Raw genomic sequence first — 24,309 nt, 5'->3', positions numbered from 1 at the left:
ATCGGTGAAACTTTCCGAGAGGTGCTGATATTTTGCGTGTTTCGAGAATAAAATCGCTCCGCTCCAAATTAAATTCAAAGTAAAAAGTATTCAAATTCGTTAAACAAGCTTTTATCTGTTTAAATATAACATTGGACATTGGTGGACCGGGCACACCCCTACTTCACATCTCAAAGAGAAATCGACGCGTTCCCGAAGGACGGATGTATCCGGAAATTTATTAGTTTATGTGAAAATAACAAACGACGTTATTCCATATAAATACACATACATACAATAAGAAAGCGGGAGTAAAATAGTTTTAAAAATCAGTTATCTATAAAAATGTTTAAGAGATAGCATTAAAATCAAGGCAAACTGGATATTTTCCACCTGAATTAACCATTTTAGCTAATTGAAAAATCCATTCCAATCAATCAAATCGCTGTGTTGATGTATTGTTCCAATTAAAAGTATGCTAACAGCACCAGTTTAAATCCGTTTCTGTAAAAACAATTTTTTCAATACTATGTTTATATGGAATGAACTATATTGTATATAGGGGGTTGATAACACAAAAACTCTACCAGTGGTTTTATTCACGGCAAGGCAATTGTTGTTGCCGGTATAAGTGGAATAACGAAATTGTATTTCGATCACATATGTGTACGCAGTTTTCCCTCCTAGAGAATATAACTCAATTTCTCTGTTTCTTCAATTACTATTTGCAGATATTACCGGAAAGAAGCGGAGCTGGCGTCGATGTCGTGGAAAATCAAGTGGGAGGAAGTAGTGGTTGCCTCTAGCGATAAGAAGAAGAGACCCGGTTCGAGGATGAGCCTATCGAGGATTAGCGTGACGGTTGTTTATCCAATCCCTTTCCATCTGCTTCTTATCCTATCACACGCATTTCTCTCACGTACTCATCATAGTCGAATCCCCTCTAGGAGCATCAGATGCCGTATTGGCCGTCGCATAATAGAAAAGAATACAATCCTATTTTTCCTTCGGCTCCGAATATAACATACGATTTCACTTATCCGGCTCAGGATAAGAAGAGAAATCCTCGGTGTATTACTCTTTGGATTGGACACTGCACCTGCGCAGAGGCATATTAACTGCTTAGATTGTTTCGGATATCAACCGAATGAAATAGTACTGGAGTATATACATCGAAGCGAAACGAAAAGAATTCATAAATATACGCGTTTGTTTCAAAATATTAGAATATCATTCCAGGAACTTGCGAGATTTTTAAGGAATATTGTGAATTCAAACATCGGAGGGAATTTGGGAAAGAACAGCAAAAACTATCGAACAATGTGCTTTCGCAACTTTCCTCCAATTTTTTAATTTAAATATCTTTGCGAATATTACACTTAAAAATGTGGAATTTTTAGTCAGCCTCAGGATAGACAGGGAAACAACTTTCTTATTGGGTTTTTCTAGGCATTGTGGCCGTATTAAAAGTTAATTTTTTTCGTTTTAATTACTATACCACCCCTCGCAACATGAATCACTTATCTCAGTTCTTCACGTTATTGGATAATTTTTCTAACTGTACGTATGTCTCTAGGATCAACGGTTCCAGTAAATTGTGGCAAGGGGGAATTATGGGATCACCCTGTATATATTTCATGGAAATAATACGAAATGTTACTTTTTTTAAGGTACTCTAGGTCCCGTTAATCATATATAGTGGATTATTGTTTTGTTACGTCAACAGCGACGTTTCAAGTCACGTTTTTCTCTATGCGCTTGTTATATATAGTTTATTCTTATGTTCTCTCCTCTACTATCGCTCAATTCTTTTACGTACAGTTCTGAATTGTAGTAAAATTACATGAATTAACTGAATATCTTTCATTGACGTTGTGATTTCAGACCACAGCTTCAGCAGAAACGCTACCTTTGTGTGATTTCAACAGACTTACGTTTATCAGGACTGGATTTTACAAGGTACGTATATAGCAAATAATTTTTTCTTGTCCATGCTGTCGGAACTTGCTATAGGGATTACCAATTGGTTTGTGAAATCATTTACTTAAATATTCTAAATCCATAGCTATCATTGAATCATTTGGCATGTACACTCACAGTCAAACTGCTTTTCAGAATCAAGAGTTAAATAACGAGTAGAATTCAAAACATGTAATGCAAATAAGATTAGAGAATAAGAACTGCGGTGGGGTGTTTATTGGTTATTCACCAATTATACAGTGTGAAAACGCAAGCCCGTTTCAGCTCTAATAACTCGTGAACCTTTTGCTATAGTAACATGCATCGAAGTATCAAAAGTATCCAAATAATATGTCTATTTCATGTATCATTTATGTGCCGAGATAAGAAATTTAACTTTCCATATGGTTGCCCTGTTTTCGAACTGTCTCCTGAGTATAACAAGAAACTTCCATGTTTCTAAGTGCAATATAAGCTTTATAAACCACCGAAAATGAGGGGGGAAATAGCATATGGAGCGTAGAATGAGCTTTTCTTTTATGCGGTTCCTTACCTTATTTTTAGCGATTTTGAATTCAAATGTCCCAGCTGATATGACACTCAGAAACATTGATATTTTTTAATCTCAGACGAGACAGGGCTACATCTTTATTATTGGGAGTTAGAGAACGGGAGGCACATATACGATATCTGAAATGAACATATTATTTGAATACTTTTCTTACTTGAAGCATGTTTCTATGATCAACAGTTCACGAGTTGTTATAGCTGAAACAGAATTGAGTTTTCATCCTGTATATACATAATATGAAATACACGTATAGCCATATATAAGTCGGTGTTCACTTTGGATTCAAGACATTTCTCAAAATTTCTAAAAAATACTAGATGAATCGTTCTGAAATTTCGGTCATGTAAACATTATGTTACTAGACCTACTCCGGTACGTCTAGTAACCGTAACCGTAAGTTAAGTAAAGTGACCGTAACTTTCCAGGGGGAATCGTCCAAAAATAAAAAAATAAGAACTGTGTTTTTGATGAACCCTGCATTACAAAACGCTAGAAATGACTTGTAAATTTCACAAAATTCATTCATTTTGTTCACCACTGGCTTTGTGAAATACATATATGCATTTGCATGGAAATAGTGCATATATTCAGGAAGATATGTTTTTCTATAAAAAAAGAATTATTTTTGTCTTATGATTTTCGCTTACAACATGTGGAGTCTTCAGCACATTTTTATGAAATTTATACATAGAAAATGTAACACTATGCATAAAACATAGAAATTAACTTTCCAGTGTACGTGAGAAACACCGTGAAGAAATTCAGAATATAACATTTGAATATTCAATGAGATATGAACATTTAAGTGAAGGATTTTTAACTACGCATGCGCGAAAAGTGTCAGTATTTTATTTTTTCATAACACTCTGTTGTCAGATATGCAGTTTGATTACTTAATTCTCCTTGCATCATTCTACTGGCAGACCGTTTATCCTAGAAGCATACTTCAAATTCGAAAAACAAATATTCAAAAAACGTGTTGAACTTATACGTGATCAATGTTGCAACGGCTCGTATAGAGTTATCTTAAAAATTAATTTTTCTATACGGCCACCCTTTCCTCACAAACCAGTAAGAAAGTTGTTGCTCTGTCTCTTCTGAGGCAACCAAAAAAAGATTCACATTTCTAAGTGCAATATTCGTAACGATATTTGAAATTAAAAATCGGAGAAAAAAACACAACATATATATATATAAATCAGTAAAAGAAGCATTGTCGGTTAGTTTATGCTGTTAGCTGTTTTTCCCACCAACTCTTCTCCATTTTTTGAATTCAAATATCTCAGCGAAAATTACGTTCAGAAACGGGGATTTCTTTTTGTTTTGTTCGCCGCAGGAGAAACTGGACAACGACTTTCTAATTGGGGTTTGTTTTTGAGCACAGGTTGTCCGTATAAAACGTTTTTTATTTCGATTACTGTACAACTTCTTGCTACATGAGCGGTGTATCTGAGTTTACTCGTTATTTGGATAATTTTTCTAATAGGAAGGACGCCTCTCTAGGATCAACGCTTCGCCAGTAAAACGCGATAAAAAAGGGGAAATTAAGTAATCACAAAGTATAGCGCAGCTTATGTAAAAATTCCAATCGAATGTCATGTATTTAAAATTCATAAAGATGTCGGTGAGATAGTGAGCGTGAGTTGTAATTTAAAAAGTTACTTACTGAAAATTGCAAGATGATAGAGATTTTACACAGATCGATATTTCGATAATTTCCTGTTGTTTGCGCGAAAAGGTGTGTCTGATGCAATGTAAGAGAAGTGCTTCCTCATAACACGCGTGTATGATGTCAAAATGAACAAACTGAAGGCAATGATCAAATGACAGAAAATAATCGAAATACCGATTTATGAAAAATCCCTCATCTCAACAAGCTACTTTCAGCAAGCAACTTAGATTACAGTTCTCATATTCTACACAGAGTCAAGGGGCAGGGAGGACTCGTGCCTTCCTCCCCCAAATCAAAGCGAAGTTTGAAGAAAAATTCTCGAATATTTTCGCAAAGAAATCAAAATTTCGAAAGAAAATACCTTTTATACGTCGTTTTAATCAATTCCAGATAATGTAAATGCTTTTTTGGAGGTTGGTAACTCGAGTATTCTCTGGTAGAAATACCTTGCGCCACTTATCCCAAGCTTCTCGATGAAAAAATATCGATCCTGCCCTTCGACAAAAATTATTTTCTCTGATAGTGATGGCATGTTCTAAAATGAAAATGCCAAAAAAATTTTTTTTTTAACTTTTTGAAAGAGCACAGGGCATCATTCAAAAACCTGTAATATGATCCCCACCGTCCCCTCCTAAAAAAACACGCAAACCTGTTAACTCCTTTTTAGAGGTTAATCTGAAGAATCCTTAGACTAGATTTTCCAAAGACATGTCCAAACTGATACAAATCTAACGAAAAATAAGTATTCAAATATTGCATGTATAAAATTGCACATAATCTTCAAAAAATGAATGCCACAACAAATGTCTGTTTAATTTGTGTTAACGCTCAGAGTGTTCTCATCTTACACAGATGATGAGCGTAAGTATAGCCTGCTGTCATCATCCTATGATGATTTGAAATGTTTTTATTCAAGATGAAATTCTCTTTAAAAATGATTACGTATGGATGGCATATGTAACCATATTCCACTTTTTTTATTCCTCTATTCTCTGACAGGTTTGTTTGTATTATATGGGGTAATTGTACGTTGTTGAGTAGTGGTAGAGTTCATGAGTGCCCCCGAATCACTATTTTATCCGTGATTGTGGGTTCGAACCCAGATTTTTCGTTAGTGTGTATCCCACACGTTATTTTGTTATATTGTATTTCCAAAAGTATACGTTTTAATGTCACCTATTTTTCACAATCGACAATTGTAAAAAGCAGTGAGAGAAGCATTTCTCTGACTGTTATTGCAGCCTAAGGGTAAAAGATGATCCAGCAAATACAGTCAATTCGCGACTTTGTTTCCTTTTAGTGTAATTTTTGGTGATCATTAGCAATTTCCTGTATTTTTCCGTTCATTTTCACGTATTTGTATTCTAAGTCAAATTCCGACCACTAGATTATCTGTTAATGTCAAAGTTTTCACTCAACCCCAGAACTTTTTCCGTATAGTGTTACAAGTTATCATTAACTCTCTCGAAGTTTTTCCCCCCTTCAAGTCAAAGTTTTCGGCAATAAGAAAAGTTCTTAAAAAATAGCATTTAGCTATATAGAATTTGCAAATTCATTTAGCAGATTCGTTTGTCTGTTTGCAAAAAGTGAATGGTTTTCACATGAAAGAAAGACCAAAAATAGAGAGGCAGACTTGTTTACACTTTATTTATGACCCTTTCATGTATATGTGTATGCGTCCGTTTCCATAACACAGTAGGTGCATCTACTTTATTTCTTAATATCGTCATCAATTAAATATGATTAAATCAGAATAGCTCATTTTTTTGAATGTCCACATCTCTAGAAGTCTGTCATGTTTAACTAATGCAATATTCGCAAATAGCGCTGTTATTTGACATACTTTTATCCTTCTTTTCCCACTCTGAAATCAGAATTTCCCATAAGTCGAACTGACAATAACTTGAAGGTTTTTGTCGGCTGTTGCATATTCAACTTATCGAGATTTGACTGCAGTGTGTGAATGCTTTTCTGTCGAGACAGTACATGCCTTAGAGGAACAGGCGTAATTTGCATATTCACTTGTACTTTCCCTTCAGAAAAAAAACAAATCGATAACTTCTTCCATAATGAAATACCCTGCTCGTGGCAAGATTCGAACGAACATATAAGAACCCTCGAAAAAACCTTTTCCATATCTGTCAATAATAGATATCCAGCATGTGGCATGTGAATTCTCTCCGGGATAAAAGAACAAGAAAATCCGAAAGATATCATCTGTGTGCGGAGCTTTTTCTTTTCCTGGGGAAATGACAATAGTCTCCGGAAACATGTTTAGGGACGAGATAAAAGGAGAATTGATACACGAACAGCAAAAGAAAAGGAAAAAAAAAAACACTTGATTTTTCTTTTGCTATATTTCCTGCTTGATATCCCAGACATTGAATCGATACGGGAAACGGGAATGGAGCGTTCTTTACTGCAAGAGTGAGAGAAAGACACCGGTTGAGTTACCTTCCTTCTGATAGCTGCAGAAGCAACGAAATATTATACTCCGCTGCTCCATCGAATACTTAGATCAATTGGAGGGGAAAATATGTGTACATATTGATATGCGCAAGTAATATTTTACTAGAAAACGTTTGCCTACTCCAAAATATGAGACGCTGCAGCAAAGCTTCCGATCATGAATCACGGAAAATTTTGCGGCATAATCTCTGAAATTTGGAATGAATGTCTGAATGAATACGAGAATGTCATGGCGGGGAATAAAAAATGAATGACGGGAAGGACGCCAGTACGAGAAAAGTATAAGAGACTGTCAGTATAAGATATGACGTAAGATTCCAGTATGACATAAGGAATATCAGTATGAGATATGGCACACGGTTTCAGTATGGCGTAAACGGTATCCCTATAAGACGAGACGTTTAATAAGGTTTTGGTATGACGTATGAGACGTCAGTATAAAGCATGACGTATGATGTAAGATGTGACGTAAGATTTCAACGTGATGTAAGACATGTCCGAAAAAGATGTGACGTGAGATTTCCGCGTGACGTAAGAGATGCCAGTATGAGGTCTGACGTAAGGTCTCGGGGTGATGTAAGAGAGATGTCAGCGTATGACGTCACGTAAGACTTCAGTATGATGTAAGACGCGACGTGATTTCAGTATGGCTTGAGAGACGTCAGTACTGTATAGTACGTGACGTGATATTTCGGTATGATGCATGTGATACCAGTATAAAAAGTAATTTAATATTTCAAGATGATGACAGATATCATCATGGCGGTCAGGCATGTCTATATACGATGTGACGTAAGATTTCAACAAGAAGCAAGAGACCTCATACATATTGGGATGTGGTATGAGGTTTCTTGTGACATGTCAGTACAAGACTTGACGTATGATCTCATTATGAAGTAAAAGAGGTGGCATGAGCTATGGTATAGCATTGGAGATGTCAGTATGAGATGTGACGTAACTTTCCAGTATGACGTAAAAGATGTTAATATAAGACGTCAGATAAATTGATATGTTAGTATGATGGAAGACATATCTGCATAAGATGAGACGGGGAATTTTAGTAAGACATAAGAGATGACAGCATATATGAGATGCGGCGTGAGGTTTCGTAAGAGATGCCAATATAAGAGGTGAAAGAGTGTCCGAGTGGCGCAGTGGTTAGATGCTCGACTTCCACTATGACGGTTACGTCAAGATCCATGGGTTAGAATCCACGCAAAAGGAATATTAAAAAACAAGTTATTTACCTACCGAGACTGAAGGACGACCACTGATAGATGTGGTACCTTCATTTCCCACCCCACCCCCATTGGTTGGCAACTGCTGTATGGTGTATGTGACAGGACTTTGTGTGCGGTAAAGTAGTACAAGACGTGACGTAGGATTTCAGTATGATGCATAAGTCTTTTTTTAAATGCCATGCTATCTCTCATCCGCCATTTTTGAATGAAAGCGTATCGTCAGTAATATCTCAAAAGCAAATCGCCATTACTATCCTTTTTTTTTTCAAATCATTTCCGAGACATCATTTGAAACGACACAATTGTTCTTTTGCTGAAAGACGGGTGACGAATCGGCTCTCCTTCATAGGCGAGTAAATGTAAGATATGCCTCTGTAAGATGTGACGTAAGAGATGCGACGGGAAGCTTTCATTATGACTTAAGAGTTGTAAGTATAAGGTATGAAGTAACGTATTTTTCATTGCGAGAAATAAATTACGTTATAATGTAGGCGTTATAGAAACGAATGACGCAATACAGACTATCCAAAATGTTTGAGCTGCGACGATTGAGATTTTCGAGCCGAATAAAAGTTTGTGAACAGAAAAAAGTCACAAAAAATCATGATTTTCATGTTCAATATCTCGGTGAATGTTTTTTACAAATGTGTAGGTTGATTTGAATGGAAGGGGGAAGAATTTTTATATAATTAAATTCCACTATCATACAGGGTCTGTATAAAATATTTTAAATGTTGTTTTTACGTATACCATGTATTGAAATACTCATGACATTTTACATGTGTGTGTGCACGTGATTCAAAAAAAAAAACGTCAACGACTGGAGAGTCTTACAAACAATTTGTTTCATCCTGTAGGACAGACGTGCTCAACCAATGGCCCGCGGGGCAGATGTGGCCCTCGGAGTCATCTGATCTGGCTAGTGACCTCAACCTAATTAAAGATGAAATAAAGCCCCGTTCACATGTGCAAGATTAGGGGGTCACTTTGGTGGTAATTACCGGCATGACAACTTTTTCCCCTCGTAGGGAAGGAAAAGGAGGGAGAGAAGCTCATCCAAAAAAAGCCCATCTTTCTTGGGGTGGATTGGAGGTCGACACCGACCTTGTCTCCCATAATCCTTTGCGCCACGAAAACTGCTATAAGCTCCTTCGTCAACCATCTTGAATCAATCACTTCCGTTCAACCTACGTAACCTGTGACGACTTCCGGAAAGAAGAGGGGGGATTACCGGCATAAACTTAAAGTCATGGAAGTCATGTAAACGGTTTGTAGCGAAAATCCCCGTTACCGGGAACTTCCCGGGATGTTTTACTGGGATGTTTTATTGTACATGTGAACGGGGCTTAAGTGTCGCATTTCCTGATCACTTGATCTACTCTCGCTGCAGCTCCACATGACTTGAGTGACCCGTCACATTTATCCAGACTCCCACCTCCCTCCCCCACCTGATCCGTAGCACAGTTCTACAGCACTTGAGTGAGCAATGACACATTTTCAGATTACTTAAGTGACACGTGGTACAGTTTCGGATTACTCAAGAGGACCGTGGCACGTTTTCAGGTCACTTAAGTGACCCGTTGCTAACTCAAAGATCACTTAAGTGACCCATATCACAGTTTTCGCGACATATTTTCAGGTCACTCAAGCAGCCCGCAACTCATTTGAGTGACCCGTAGTACAGGTCTTGATCACTGAAGCGAGCCACGACATAATTGTGGATCACTCAAGCAGCCCGTGACATTTTTACAGATCACTTAAACGAACCCCGGCACATTGACAAATCATTTTAGTGACACTCGGCATAGTTTTAGCTCATTCAAGCTGCCTGCGGCACAGGCAGATCACTTAAGCAACTCGCGGGTCATTTACAGATCACTTGAGCGATCCGCTGAAAATTTACAGATCACTTAAGTGACCCGCGCCACAGTTTCCACGGCATATTTCCAAATCACTCAAGCGTGACACATTTACAGATCATTTAAGTCTCCCGCGGTATTAGATCAACCTGCGAGGAACCTAAAGATCAGTTAACTAAGTGGTCCGCGATACAATTGAAGTGGCCCGCACTCTCCTAAAGCTGGAACACCCTTTCTGTAGATGAAAGTACAGGGTGTTTGAAAAAAGAAGCATCCGATTTAAAAAAAAAAAATCATACCTATTCAGCTTTTAATTCCTTTTGATCGAATAATGTACGGGTAGAAAAAGTGAAATCTCGAGTTTCACGAAGTTGCCGACAGGTGGCGCTAACGCTCTTCCTTTGGCCGCCACTTCAGTATTTGTCAAGATGGGCTTTTCCCACTGTAAGAAACCGATTCGGATGACGTAATTTCCCAGCATTACGGGTCACCACCCCACTGGAGCTTGGACGTTCGAGAATTTAAAAAAAAAATCACATTCCTAAATGATGGATCGGCCGTACGGGACCTGAGGTTTCAGTTGAACATCACTGCCCTTCATGATCGCCGGACCTCACAGTGTGCGATTTCTTCTTGTGGGGGTTTATAAAGACTATGTAGAAAAATGTACCCGTGAAATTAAATTAAAATGTACCCTTCCAGTACATTAGCCGAACTGAAGATACGCATAACAGCACCCGTCGTCGCAGTGGATGCAAACACGCTCGCAAAAGTTTTGGACGAATTTGACTATCGAATAGGCATATGCCGTGCGTCCCAAGGTGGACACATTGAGCACCTATAATTTTGTTTGTAAAAAAAACTTTATGGTTAGCCATGTAACATAAAATTATTCTAAGTGTCTATGTGTTCAATATTTTTCGTAAGGGGTCATTCAAGTATTACGTCAGCATCGAGGGAGGGGAAGGGGTTTTCGGATTTGCTGACTTTTGATGACGGGGGGGGGGTTGAAGTTTGCTTACGTCATCAACCACCCCTTTTTGAAGATATGAAATATTCTAAGCTGCTTAAGGGAGGAAGGGGAGGGGGGTCAGTGTTTTGCTGACTTTTGCTGACAAGGGGAGGGAGGGGGTCAAAAACGGCTGAAAATCTGCTTACGTAATACTTGAATGGCCCCTAATATACGCATTTCAAATCGGGTGATTCTTTTTGAAACACCCTGTATATCGAATTTCAATAACCGAGAGCATATCGTGATGATAACAACCATTGGAGATACATCCAGTGAATACTCTCACATACATACCACGACATTGAAGCCCGAACAATTATTCATCAATGTCTTGTTTTGTATCCGAGTTATATTTTGAAAATATTTTGATACCCTCCTCTCGGTCTTGTTTTTTAATACTTTGCCTAGCAATTTATTCACTACGTTTCAGTTTGGCACATGCAGTGATCGATACGATCGATGTATTTCCGCAGGGGACGGTGGTCGTTCTGAAACCGATAAGGAAAAACAAAATCGAAATCAACCGCCCGCTGTTGCTGGAGATAAAAATGGTGAGTAAAAATGTGTTATTTTCAGAATGTCAAGTATATACCGGGTGCGTAGGAAAGTCCATTCGTCATGGAATAACTCGCAAACTGAAAATCCTAGAACAGGGGTTCTTAACCTTTTTCAGCCGTGACCCAAAGTCACTAATGGGATCTTCTTCGTGAACCGTGGAGGCTGTTTGTTTTTCAAAAGTAGTGAAACCATTGACGCAATAAACGCATTTATAATAGGACTTGTTGATGAATTCGTACGACCCATCTCAAAGTTGCATGCGAATCGAGTTAGGGTCGTGACCAATAGTTGAGAAATTGCTGGTTGTAAGTGGATTTTCACGACCCATCTCGAAAGCTCTGAAAATCAAATTTGTGTAGTGACCAATAGCATCCACGGCTATAAACGGATTCTTACGACTCTTCTCGAAAGACCCTGCGAATCAAGTTAGGGTCGTGACCCATAGCTCAAGAATCACTGGCTATAAGTGGATTTTAGTGACTATAAGTGGACCCATCTTGGAATTTCCCGATTATTAAATTTAAATGGTGACCCATGGATAAAGAATCCTTGGCTGTAAATGGATGCATACGACCCTTCTCGGAAGACCTGGAGATGAAGTTCCCGAAATGTACCAGAAGTTTCCAAATGTTCGTTAGAAATTCCATAAAGGAATGTGTACGAGGTGCCTGTACGGTTAAGTAGTAGCAGTTCAAATATCTTGGTTCTCAACTTCGAGGTGCAAATGCGAACATATCTCCCCGTTCAAAAGTCTCGCCACAGACAACCACAGGCCTACAACGGTGCAATTAATCAAACATCTCACTTCACTCATGGTTAGAAAAATTTATGGTAGCACTACACATAACAAGCATTACACAGAAACAAACTTCACGTTAAGTTCACGACACGCACACACATATTGCGATACCAATTCGTTAGGAATCCAGTATAGAAATGTGCGCAACGTATATGTACGGTTAAGTAGTAGTAGTAGTGGTAGTTTCAAATATCTAAGTGAATATTGCATTTGTAAACATGAAAATTTGGCTTTAAAGAGACTGGACAACAACTTTTGAATTGAGGTTTTTCAGAGCAAGGGACCAAATAGAAATTTTGATTCTCCTCTTAACAACTATACAACCCCTTGCAATATGAATGATGTATCTGAGGTCTACACGTTATTTGTATAATATTTTTGCAACTGGAAGTATGCCTATGGGATCAACGGTTCCTGAGATATTCCTGAAGATGGGTTTTCTGCGGTTTCCAACTTCGAGGAGCCAAGTCTCGCCACAGAGATCAACAGCTCCACAACGGTACTACAATTATTCAGTCATTACACTTCACTCACTAAATTGCAGATGGCAGCACTACACATAACAAGCATTACACAGAAACACACGTCACGGGAGGTTCTCTGTACGTGCACACACATTCCATCATGTACCGATTTGTTAGAAGTTCCACAGAGGAATATGGACGAGGTGCCATGTGTGTGGTTTAGTAGTAGTAGCTTTCCCCTGTTTCCTGAAACGAGACATTGCCCTATACAGGGTGTCCAGGCTAATTGCATCAGGAAAAAAATGACATAGTGAGAGAACCATACACATGAGGTTACATTAATAATTTGCAGTGAATCAGCAAAATTGCGTTTATAATTAACTTTCGGTTAAGGGGAAACGGTACTTATGTATTTATCGTGCTACGGAGATATATTGACTGTAATGGTACTGTTAATAATGAGAATTATAGCAACTAACTTAGTTCTAGTTAGTCACTGTCTCGTGTTGGAACCTTGGCACGGATTTTTTTAAGAAACTTTTAATGAATTAGTGCATGTCGATATGAGCGTGTATGTGTTGCGTGTCATCGTTAAGATTATTTCTGACGAATGCCTGTCATGTGCTCTAGAACTGTCACCATCTTTCTTCCGAATTAGAAGCAAAATACTCGGCAGTTCATTTTGCCTATATAACGTACTATGCTTGAATTTTAAATTTTGTAAGCCTGATTTTTTCTTTGTGAAGAGACACTCTGATTGGTTGTTAGGCTCGCATTCACACCTTGAAGAAAAGCACAAATTATCAACTTCAGACGAGCACAGCGTTCTAACACTGGCAATCAGCGCAACTGCTACGTAAGGAGTTTCAAACCAGATGGCGACAGAGCGCATGCGCAATATCGGTAGAAAACGTTGACAAAAACACTTGGAGTCATCTCCTAGAGATGACGTAGCATTTTCATAACTAATCATGCGCGGTGCTCTCAGTATAAGCGATTAATTTTTGTACACGATTAGAGCCCAGACACACTGTACTTTTATACACAAATAGATTTAGATGAATATTGAGAAGAAACTGGAACCTTTACTCATACATTTGCGCCACATTTATACAAATACAAATACAACGCCACAACAGGCAAAATTCCCAACGAGGTGGCTGATCCGGGCCATGGGTTGATAAACAATGCTGTAAATGCGCCATGATTCGAAACGGATATGAAAACATTTTATTATCGTCGTATGTGACATCTAAATCTTCATTTTGACTAATGCAGAGTGGGTTTCAGCGAGCACGTACGTTCAAGAAAGGAGGAGAGAGCTCTTGTAAATGTTCATGATCGGTCAGCAACGATTGTTCCTTTCCACGTTCATCAAGGACCGGAGATCGGGATTGCGAGCTATCGCTGTCTTCAGGTCCTGCCGGGTGATGAGTGCCTTTCATAGACTTAAGATATAAACATTCATAGACTTAAGATATAAACATTCATAGATAAGATATAGTATTATTACTCTGTGGTGCCTTTCCACGTTCCGTGCGCTCCCTCACCACGTTGCAGGACAGTTTAGCGATCTCCCTTGCCATGTACTCCATGACGGCCGCCATGCAAATGGCACTCGTGGGCTCCACGTTGCCCTTGCACATGTTCTTCAGGTGCACGATAACGACGTTGGCGTCAAAGTATTGCGGCTCCTGCAATTTAGGACCAGTTGGTTTTTCGGTTGAATCCGAAGGTGACGTTGGTGTCAATGCGCTAGTGGTGGAGATGAGCGGAGGACTACGGCTAGTGCACCTTGGGACCAGTTGATTTTTCGGTCGAATCCGGGTCGAATCGGATGGCGCATTAGAATCGAAGCGCTGATGGAGGACATGAGAAAAGGATTGCGGTTCCTGCACGTTGGGACCAGTTAATTTTTCGTTTGATTCCGGGTCGAATCCTAGGGCGACGTTGGCGTTGAAGCGCTCGTGGTGGAGATGAGTGGGGGGTTTGCGGCTCCTGCACCTTGGGACCTGTTGGTTTTTCGGTCGAGTACTGGGACTTGCCGCCGTCGCTCTTCACGCTGGCGGACGACTTCTTGGTCTTGGTGGTGCTAACGACAGATTTCTTGACCGCTGCCTTCTTGGTAGTGCCGACGACATATTTCTTGACCGTTGTCTTCTTCGTAGCTGAGGGTATTGTGGTTTTCGGTTTTATCTCCATCGTCTAAGCGAAGATCGAATCCCTTTGTTATCTAGTTGATTTTCCGATTCACTGGCGCTTGCTCGTCCGAAACTGCTGTAGAGGATAAATGACCGTAACGAACAAAAAGCTATGATCAGAAATTATCTTTTCTAAAAAAGACGGATTCCAGTTCTCGCGTGCTGTGAAGCCGGTGAGATCTCGACCTGTAATCGTGGAATACTAGCATCTTTTTAAACGGCTTCCACTATTCAAATAATTATTTTCTCTCAAATTTTTCGCGTGAAACGTCACGACTTTTTTGAATAATGAACAATTAAACAATCAAAAGCACAGCGAAAATCTTTATTTATGAATTATTTCCCAATAAGTCGTTCATATGCGGAAACAGACATGAAAGACTGGGGGTACACACAATAATGAAGTTGGGAAAGCATGGTGATAATGATGCCAATTTATTCATATGAGTAACTTACCCCGGCCTGGCGAATATGATTCACCATACGGGGGATCCCCGTAGGGAACATTTATTTTCTCAATGTAAAAAAAAACCCATTTATATATATATATATATACACATTATTAGTGTGTGACCGTTAAACGCTATACATGCACCGAGCTCAAACGAGCTCTATTCTCTTTCATCTTGGAGTAACACAATCTTACATTAGTATAAAATATGGCGTAATATGATGATAATTATAAAATTATAATATTAAAGAGAAAAGAAAATAACATTTGTTGCGGAAAATCGTCTTATTCACCACCGTCTTGTCAAACATTTGATGTGTTCGTTCGTGAAACTGTCTTAAACATCGTCTTGAAAGAAGAGCTATCGAATGTTTGAATGTTTACAAAATAAAATAAATATATATACACATGTGTGTATATACACAAGCGCACATACATTTTTCAAAATTCGGACACATATTTTGTGTGGAGTATGTTTTTAGGCCTTAGGTGTTTCAGAAACTCGCGAGCATCATAACTAGAGATCTCTCTCGGATGTTGCTTGACACGACCTTTCTTGTTTTTCGAAGTAGTTTCGAGATAGTTCCTTGATGTGGGAATGCATGGACGACACCTTCAGAATCTTTGTGCAGATCGGTGTGGCGGAAAAATTTCGGTGCTCCAGAGAGTGAAGCGCCTGAGAGAGAACGCGATTCCGGAATCGATTAATTAGTACATGTTGCTCTTAGATATTAAATTGTACTTTTTGTCGTTCCAGGGTGACGTTGAAACCTGCATGCGTTTTTCGTGATTTTCACCATCTCAACGTGGTTTGCAACGCCATGTTCCATTGCAATTTTTTTTCCTCTTGATGTCTATTAACAACCCTCTGCGTTCGTCGGTCCATTAACAGAACACCCTGTATATTGTGCTCTTTCTCTCTCTCTCTCTCTCTCTGAGCACATTTGTGAAAAGCACAGCATAATACTTCAAAATATTACATATTGAAAATATATAGTGTGTCCCATAAATTCGTAAATAGTTTAAAAATTCATGAAAATCGAAGGAATTGTTATATTCGAATGCAGTGTGTGAAAAAAGTTAATCACATTTAAGGATCTTTTTTTATTTTTTGGTGCAGAAAGAGAATAAGTTCAAAGTTTTGCTCACAGAGGGCGCTGCATAAAACAAATCACTGTACGTATGCAAATTCAAGTCCTACAAAATTCAGCGTGTACGATAAACAGCTTATATCTGAATTCTCTTGTTACTGGAGCTAAATAAGTTTTTCAATGTGATGTTGACATTGGTGGATGAGGCCCTGTTAGTGAAATTTTTTTATCTCATCCACGAATCGTAAGATGAAGCTTTGCGAACGTTTTGGACATAGAAGAGATTAAAGAAAGGTTCATGTCAAATCACTCCTCATTTTCTTTCGTTCAGCGCTTTCTATCGACCAAAATTTGTCCTAAATTGCTCTTCTATTACAAAAAAAAAATCCCTCTTCATGAGAATAAATATCTCAGAAACAACATTAAAATATACCAATTTCTTTAATTTTTATAAATTCTTAAAATTTTCGCGAGTTTATTGGACATCTCTTGTATAACAATATTTCTAAAAAATAATGAATTTATTCAATTTATTCCATGCCTATTGGATCATTCGCTCTATGCGTGAAAGGTCATTATTAAGCAATCGCTAATATGAAAATACTTAATCAGCGTGAAAATTTGAGATAAAGCCATTTATACAGGATGCAATTACAAAAGAATAGACGGTACAAAATCATAGGATGCATCATAATATACAGGATGCATAGGCAGCAGGGCGTATGGCCTTCTTGTTGGCGAACCGTTGCTCCTAGAGCCATACTTCCAATGAGAAAAAATTATTCAAATACCGTGTATATATATAGTACCCAGATATGTTATTCATGTTGCAAGGGGTTGTCTTATTATTATAATAAAAAAAATTAAATTTTTATACAGTCTCCGTGTGCCCAAAAACCGAATTAGAAAGTTGTTTTCCTCTCTCTCCCTTGATGCCAAGAAAATGTACGTTTTCCAGTGCAATTCACTGACAAGTAAAGGGTCCCAAGATGTCCTGAAAAAAATTATGAAAAAATTTAAGTGCATGCACACGCACATCTCACCTAGAAACACAAAAATACAAAAACAAATGTATATTATAGCGGCGGAATAAAACTTAAGGCAACAGACTACGTTCAAATGAAGGGTTTTTTCGGAAATTGTTGAAAATAGTTTTATAAATTCATTTGGAAGAATGTTTTACACAGAATCCAGAACTGCTTTATTATTGTACATGCAGCAACTAGCAACAAAGTTAAGGCTGATTTATATCGTCTGGAACAATGGTTTCGAAGGCAACAAATAATTTTCAAACGCGTTTTGAATATTCATTTTTCCATTACATTATTCCATGCGAAACCTAATTTCTCAAAAACTATGCAAGATGTTCTCATGAAATTATATATTCAACAGTGTTTGTTCCAGATAATGTTAGCTGTCAAATGAACTAGGATCTTGGCTATAAGTTTAGAATTTAATATTTTACAGCTGTTTGAATGAAAATGTTAAACTTTTTTCGTGAAAATTCACTTATTGTTTCACAAAAACTGCCATATCTCAGAGAATATTTTATATATCTTGAAGCGTTTAATTCATGGCACAGACAATAGTCATAGAAACATACAGTATTATACAAAATTAATCAAATGAATTTACTGGTTTTCAATGTGCAATGTTTGCTTTAAGTACTGAAAATAAACCAATTTTGAGGACATAATTTAGAATATCTCAAAAAGTTCCACACAGAGCACAGAGATATTTTAGATATTTCCTTGTTTCATACAGTGCTTTGATTCAAACTCCACTTTGTTTTGTGAAAATCACAGTGTTTTCAAAAAACGTGCCCCTCACGTATTCAGTCGCCTCGAAGCCACAAAAAATTATTAAAATCATAACACTTGGCTACTCATCGCCTCACGCGTTTCTTGGCGATATCTATTTTAAAATTTCTTTTGACTATTTTCACACACACTATATAAATCTCCTTTTTCTCTCTTTTCTACCTTATTTTCTCTTTTTTTCTGCGCTGCACTTGATCTGGTGTTGTTTGAATGACGTTCCTCTATGGGGGAAGGGAGCGAGGGGGGGGGGGGGTTGTGGGATTTTTAAATTCATTCTTGGCATCTAGTGGCGTTCAAAATAGTAATATTTAGATTTTTTTATATTTCTGCGCGCATTTGAATGAGTAGAATCACTAGTAATTTTTTCAAAACTTTTCAAAGACGTCACCTTAGAACCCATTCGTTGAGAGATATCTGAATTTTTAAAAAAAACTGGAAAAAAACAGTATCAAATGTGGGTAAAACGGCTTTTCCGCATTTAACACTAGAGCCGCGGAGTGGGTCAATTTGACCCACACCAAACTTTGTTTTCATTTATCTCAAAAACTTACCGGCAGATGTTGAACAAATTCCGTGACTTTTCATGATATCATATGAATATTAATTCACGAAAATTTCATTATATTCCCATTCCGTGTTCTAGAGCTATAAGCACTTATACCTAGAACCGCGGTTTGGGTTATTTTGACCCAATGTACTATTCTATAGGAAAAAACGGGTGCGTAATTTTCTTGGAAGTGGTTACCCTTTCTAAAAAGTATTTGCAAATGAAGATAGTGAAGAATAAAGGTCTTTCAAGGTCAAGGCCAATTCATTGTCAGAGCAGATTATCTTTTTTCAATGGAGGAATGGCACAAGTAGAGCTAAATATTTTTTTTTCCCTTCGTAAACTTGAATACCTGGAATTCTGACGGGACTCAATAAAGATTTTGGGAGAGTAAAAATTTAACTCTAGAAAAAACGTGTAGTTTAAATTTCTGTAGGCAAACGATGCCACAGAAAAAGAATAAAATTCTGGCCTGCACCAAATATGTTTTGAATGGATTTCCAAATCTTGGAAAGTATCAGCGTCCAACGAATCTCTTTCAGAGCATATAGTGATGCAACTGATCAAGCCATTTGAGAACAAGGGCAGAAATGCCTTAACCGACACTTGTTTTCACTACACTGAAGCTGGCTCAAATGCTAAAAGCCAAAAAATACGAACTTAGTAGAGACGGTGAGACGAAATCGAAGAGCAATATTATCTGATGCAATAAATATAGTGAAACTACAGTTGTATAGAATAATGATGCCACAATGACAATTTATCAAGGAAAGAACAATATAAGTTTTTCATTACTCACTCAGCACGCTTCATCTGGCAGTCGATATTGGCAGTAGTAGCCCCAAAAAGCTTCCACACACACACACAGAAACTCTTTCACAATACAATTCAGCAAAGTGTAACGATCGTAGTTGTAGCGATCAAATGCCCAGAAAATATTCGGTGAAGGTGGCATATCACAGACGTTTTCTACAACATCCTGGATCTCACTATAAACATATTCCTGTATTTTGTATAGAGCAGTACAGAAGGCCAGAATTAGTTTTTGGAAAGCAGTTCCTCTAAAATCTTATAGAAGAAATGCGTACATCATACGTGTTGCCCTTGCGCAAAAATATAAATAAATAAATTAATTATTAATAGTAATAAATAAAAATAAACGATCTGATGTGTCAGGTAACATAAAAATGTGGAAACAAAACTGTTAATTTTTGCATGGGATGTGCAACTTCAACATGCGATGAATGTGCAAGAATAATATGAAAAAAAATTTGCTCAACTGCTTATCATAAATTCCACTTATACAAATACAAATACAAATACAACGCCACAACAGGCAAAATGCCCAACGAGGTGGCTGATAAAAAGATGCCCATAAAAATATGGTTGTCATATGTTTCAAAAATACAGCAACCCAATTAAAAATGCAATTAACACAAATTACAAACAATATATACACATGATAAAATATTATACAATGCCCATAAAGAATACTTATGGTTGTCTTATTCTAAGAATGGATAGCTTCTCGATTTACCCCAACATGTTTATCGTATTTCTTTTTAAACGTGTCAATTGTGTTACAATTTACTACCTCCGGGGGTAAGGTATTCCATTTATTAACAACCCTATTGGAGAAAAATTCCCTGCGACACCATAACCTTGCATTGTCCCTCACCAATCGATACTGGTGTCCCCTTGTAAAAGCAGTCGATTGGCGGTGTACTAAAAGTTCATGGTCCATCCTATCCATCCCATTGAAAATTTTGAACACTTCGATCATATCTCCTCGACACCTGCGTTCATCCAATGTAAACATATTCAAAAAATGAAGTCTTTCTTCATAACTCAAGCCCCGTGTGCCAATAAGGACACGCGTAGCTCTTCTCTGCACCCCTTCAACCAAGTCTATGTCCCTCTGTAGGTATGGTCTCCAAAACCTTACAGCATACTCCAGTCCAGGACGAACTAAGCCTCGAAAAAGCGGAAGAATGACTTTAGGAGAACGCGAAGAGACCTTTTTGAAAATGAGACCAAGCATTCTATTCGATTTTTTGACAACCGCTGAACAATGTTCAGAAAACTTAAGTCGCTCGTCAATGAGAATTCCTAAATCGGTGACTCTAGTTGCATCCGGGATAGTGACACCATTCAACTCGTAAGAGAACCGTGGGTTGTTCGAACCAAAATGAGCGACCATGCACTTATCTACGCTAAACGTCATGCTCCATTCATTTGCCCATGCTGCAATCTTGTTTAAGTTGGTCTGGAGCAACTCCCTATCGCTTTCATTTCCGATTACCCCCATTAGCTTCACATCATCTGCGAATTTGCTAGTAATTCCATCGATACCCTGATCGAGTTTGTCGATAAAAAGTGAAAAAAGTATGGGGCCAAGGACACTTCCCTGAGGAACTCCACTTGTGACGTCTGTCCAACCAGAGAATTCCCCGTTCACCATAACTCGTTGCGACCTATCTCTTAACCACGATTCTATCCAATTCAGCAAGTTGCCCCCTATTCCAATCTCGTGTAAACGCTTCAAGAGTTTGCCATGTTGGACCCGATCGAATGCCTTATCAGTAAGAAATTAATACTTATTTGACAGAATCATATTATAGAATTTCTCATATTCAATTTGACACGCTTATTTTACATCTTTCTCATATTGTGGGATTACTAGAAAAGTTTTTCTAATGAATAGTGTGAATAATGTATACTAAGTCTTATTTTTACTGAATTACATCATGTTTTTAGCTAATTTTGAAGCCCATTATATATTCATAAAAATTATAATTTTCCATTATGAATACGCAATTAAACAACATTGAATAAGAGTAAGGAAAAACCCAGGAACTAAAAATAGATTCCTGTTTTTTCGCTATGAAATACCGTTTTTTCACAGTTTGGGTGAATTCGACCCAGTCCGCGGTTCTAGGTATACCGAAAGTGCCGCGGTTCTAGTGTTAATGCTTGTTTTTCTCCAATCTTTTTTTTCGTTTTTCGAATTTGAATATCTCAGCGAACATTGCACTCATAAACGTGGAATGTGTTTTTGCTGGCATCAGGAAAGCCAGGGCAACAACTTTTTCATTTCGTTTTGACCCATAGGGGGACTATAAAAAGTTATTTTTATTTTATTCTAATAGCTACTCAACTATATTATTTCAACATGAGTGACATATACAGTCGGATCCCGTTATTCCGAAATCCAAGAAATCGGAGAAATCTTTTCGTTATAAAGGAATTCCAGGTTTTTGCATCGTTCCTATGTAAACTTATCTAAGTGGATTAAAAAAGTGTTGGTTAAAAAGAGATTTTTTCTACAACTGCATTCGTTAAAACGGGATTCGACTGTACATGTGATTACTATACGTTAATTGAATGTTTTTTTTTCTAATTGGAAGTACGTCTCCAGAATCAATGGTTCGCTAGTAAAATGCCATACGCCCTGTTACCTACGCACCCTGTATAATCTTGTTGAATACGAATCTATTTATTTCTCTAGATGAAAGACCTACAGCACGACCATATCGTGAGGTTCGTGGGAGCCATAATCGATTACCCTCAATGTTACATCGTTACCGAATACTCTCAAAGAGGAAGCTTACAGGTATACGCTTTTCGAATTTCAATTTGCTCTTGAATATTTATAAATGCTACAAAAGATTGCGATTTACAACTGGGATCGATATTTTCCCACAGCTGGTAATGATGTTCAGTGAATGCCGGCTGACGAAATATTATATTTCATTGGCATATTCTCTGAAAACATTTTGACAAATCCAACCCACGATAAAAGATGGTGGAAGAGAAGAAAAATAACTGCGGTTAAAACAATAACTGAAGTTGTTTTTCAATCATTATTCAAGATATAGATCGCATATGTGTTTAAAAATTTAGAATTTTATTAATTTTCAAGGAATCGCTGTTGTATTTGGTTTCAGAGAAAATTATGAGTTTTAATCTGTTTACGGAAATTTCGCCCCTGACATTTCACACCAGCCATTTCGCCTGTCCTGATCGTGTGAGTGACGAAGTGCGTGGGTGAGTGACCAGATAAGTGGGTTGCGGTAGCCCAGGTCGATAAGATACTCGCCTGAAGTACCAAAGGATGGGCAGAGGTGTCGCGAGTTCGATACTCGGTTCGTCCTTGTCAGAAAACTTTCCTGGCGCAGGGGAACAGTAAAAAAAAAACGGTGACGTGACCGCAGAAAAAATTCTACCGCAGGGAGTCCCCGTCGTGGGGTTAGCGCACCAACCTCTCGATGAGTATAAAAAACAAGCCTGCCGTTCGGAATCGGCATTAAATTGTAGATACCGGTATAATTAGCCCTTGTGTGCAGAAAATGACTGTGGTGCGACAAAAATAATCAAAAAATGACCAGATAAGTGAATTTGTGAGTGATCAAGTTAGTGGTTTGAGTGACTGTGTTTTGAGTGAATGGATGACTCAAAGACTGACCAAGTGAGTGGTTGAATGACCGTGACAGATGAAGTGAGTGGTTGGATGACTGTATTAGTTAGTGATAGTAAGTGACCGTATGTAAGCCCAATTGAGTGTGGTCACTCATAAAGATATTCACTCACACAGTAATTCATCGACTTATATGGTCACTCACACGGCCACTCTCCCATTTATGTGGTTACTAATACGGCCAACTGTGGTTACTCACTTGGCCACTAACACAGTCAGGGACTTGCCTGTTTACTCACTCGGTCACTCATACGGTCAGGGCAGGTGAAATGTCAGAGACGAAATTTCCGGGAGCGAAATGTACCTGGGACGAAATGTCAAGGGCGAATGTCGGGGAACGAATGGTCTGGGGTGAATTCCTGATCCCGTTTTAATCACACATGCGCGATTTGCTCACTGATGAAACAAAATTGGATTCTAATGAAAAATCACAATTACTTAGCTTAATTCAATTCCTAAAATACGCTTTTTGAACGCAAAGGCTCATCTACATCAGGAGCTACTTTCTCATTAATGTGTACGGATGTCACGAATTACATAGTTGCAAGATAAGCAACAAGTACAAGATGAATGCCAAAACCGAATATATATCGGTCCGTATATCAGAGAGACTTGCGTTGCTGCACCGGTCGGATCTTGTACGATGGAAGGGTTTGGTTCCTGCGGTCGCAACTGGCTTGAGTGTCATCGGTCTGTAACAATCGCATAAACACATGCGATTTCTCTCCCCTCCTCATCACCTGGGTGTTTCCTTTCAAATTTCACATATTTTGTGAGCAACTTCAATTTTATAAAGGATGGTGAAAGTGGTGAAAGTAGCTTACTTCTTGACACAGTATTGTTGGTTACGTTGATTGGTCTGGCTCACTTGTTAGTAAGCAGTGTAAAATTGGGAACGTGAATTCGTAAATACACGTAATTCGTAAAATTCAACGTGTAAAATTCAGGATTATCTATTTATACCTCGTGAGGAAACCGAGTAAGTATTTGACGGCCCAGTTTTTTCAAGAAGTCAACAACTCAGAAAATTGAATTTTTGATTTATACACGCCATGAGACCGGTGGAAAATGCCTCTATGTGTTGCGAAACCGTAACACATCCAAAAACTCCGCTTATACGCTCCCTCTCAGTTGATTTT

At 38.1% G+C, this 24,309-nt stretch overlaps 1 protein-coding gene across 4 annotated transcripts in view; it reads left to right on the top strand.

Moving 5' to 3' along the window:
* The window catches only part of LOC149087388 (atrial natriuretic peptide receptor 1-like), a 435,567-nt gene that overhangs the window by 350,311 nt on the left and 60,947 nt on the right, over positions 1–24,309 (top strand). For all 4 annotated transcript variants that reach the window (XM_089231469.1, XM_089231468.1, XM_089231471.1 and 1 more), the window contains exons 8-11: positions 711–840; positions 1,864–1,938; positions 11,236–11,313; positions 22,202–22,306. In XM_089231469.1, the coding sequence (XP_089087595.1) occupies positions 711–840; positions 1,864–1,938; positions 11,236–11,313; positions 22,202–22,306 (388 nt within the window). The remainder of the gene's footprint in view (positions 1–710; positions 841–1,863; positions 1,939–11,235; positions 11,314–22,201; positions 22,307–24,309) is intronic.

This window comes from Pholcus phalangioides, unplaced genomic scaffold (assembly GCF_987345545.1).
Source record: "Pholcus phalangioides strain wild (caught in Gottingen) unplaced genomic scaffold, Ppha-v1.0 ptg000004l_1, whole genome shotgun sequence".
Taxonomy (NCBI): domain Eukaryota; kingdom Metazoa; phylum Arthropoda; class Arachnida; order Araneae; family Pholcidae; genus Pholcus; species Pholcus phalangioides.
Note: the sequence above shows the minus strand (reverse complement) of the source record. Positions and strands in the feature narration are given on the sequence as shown.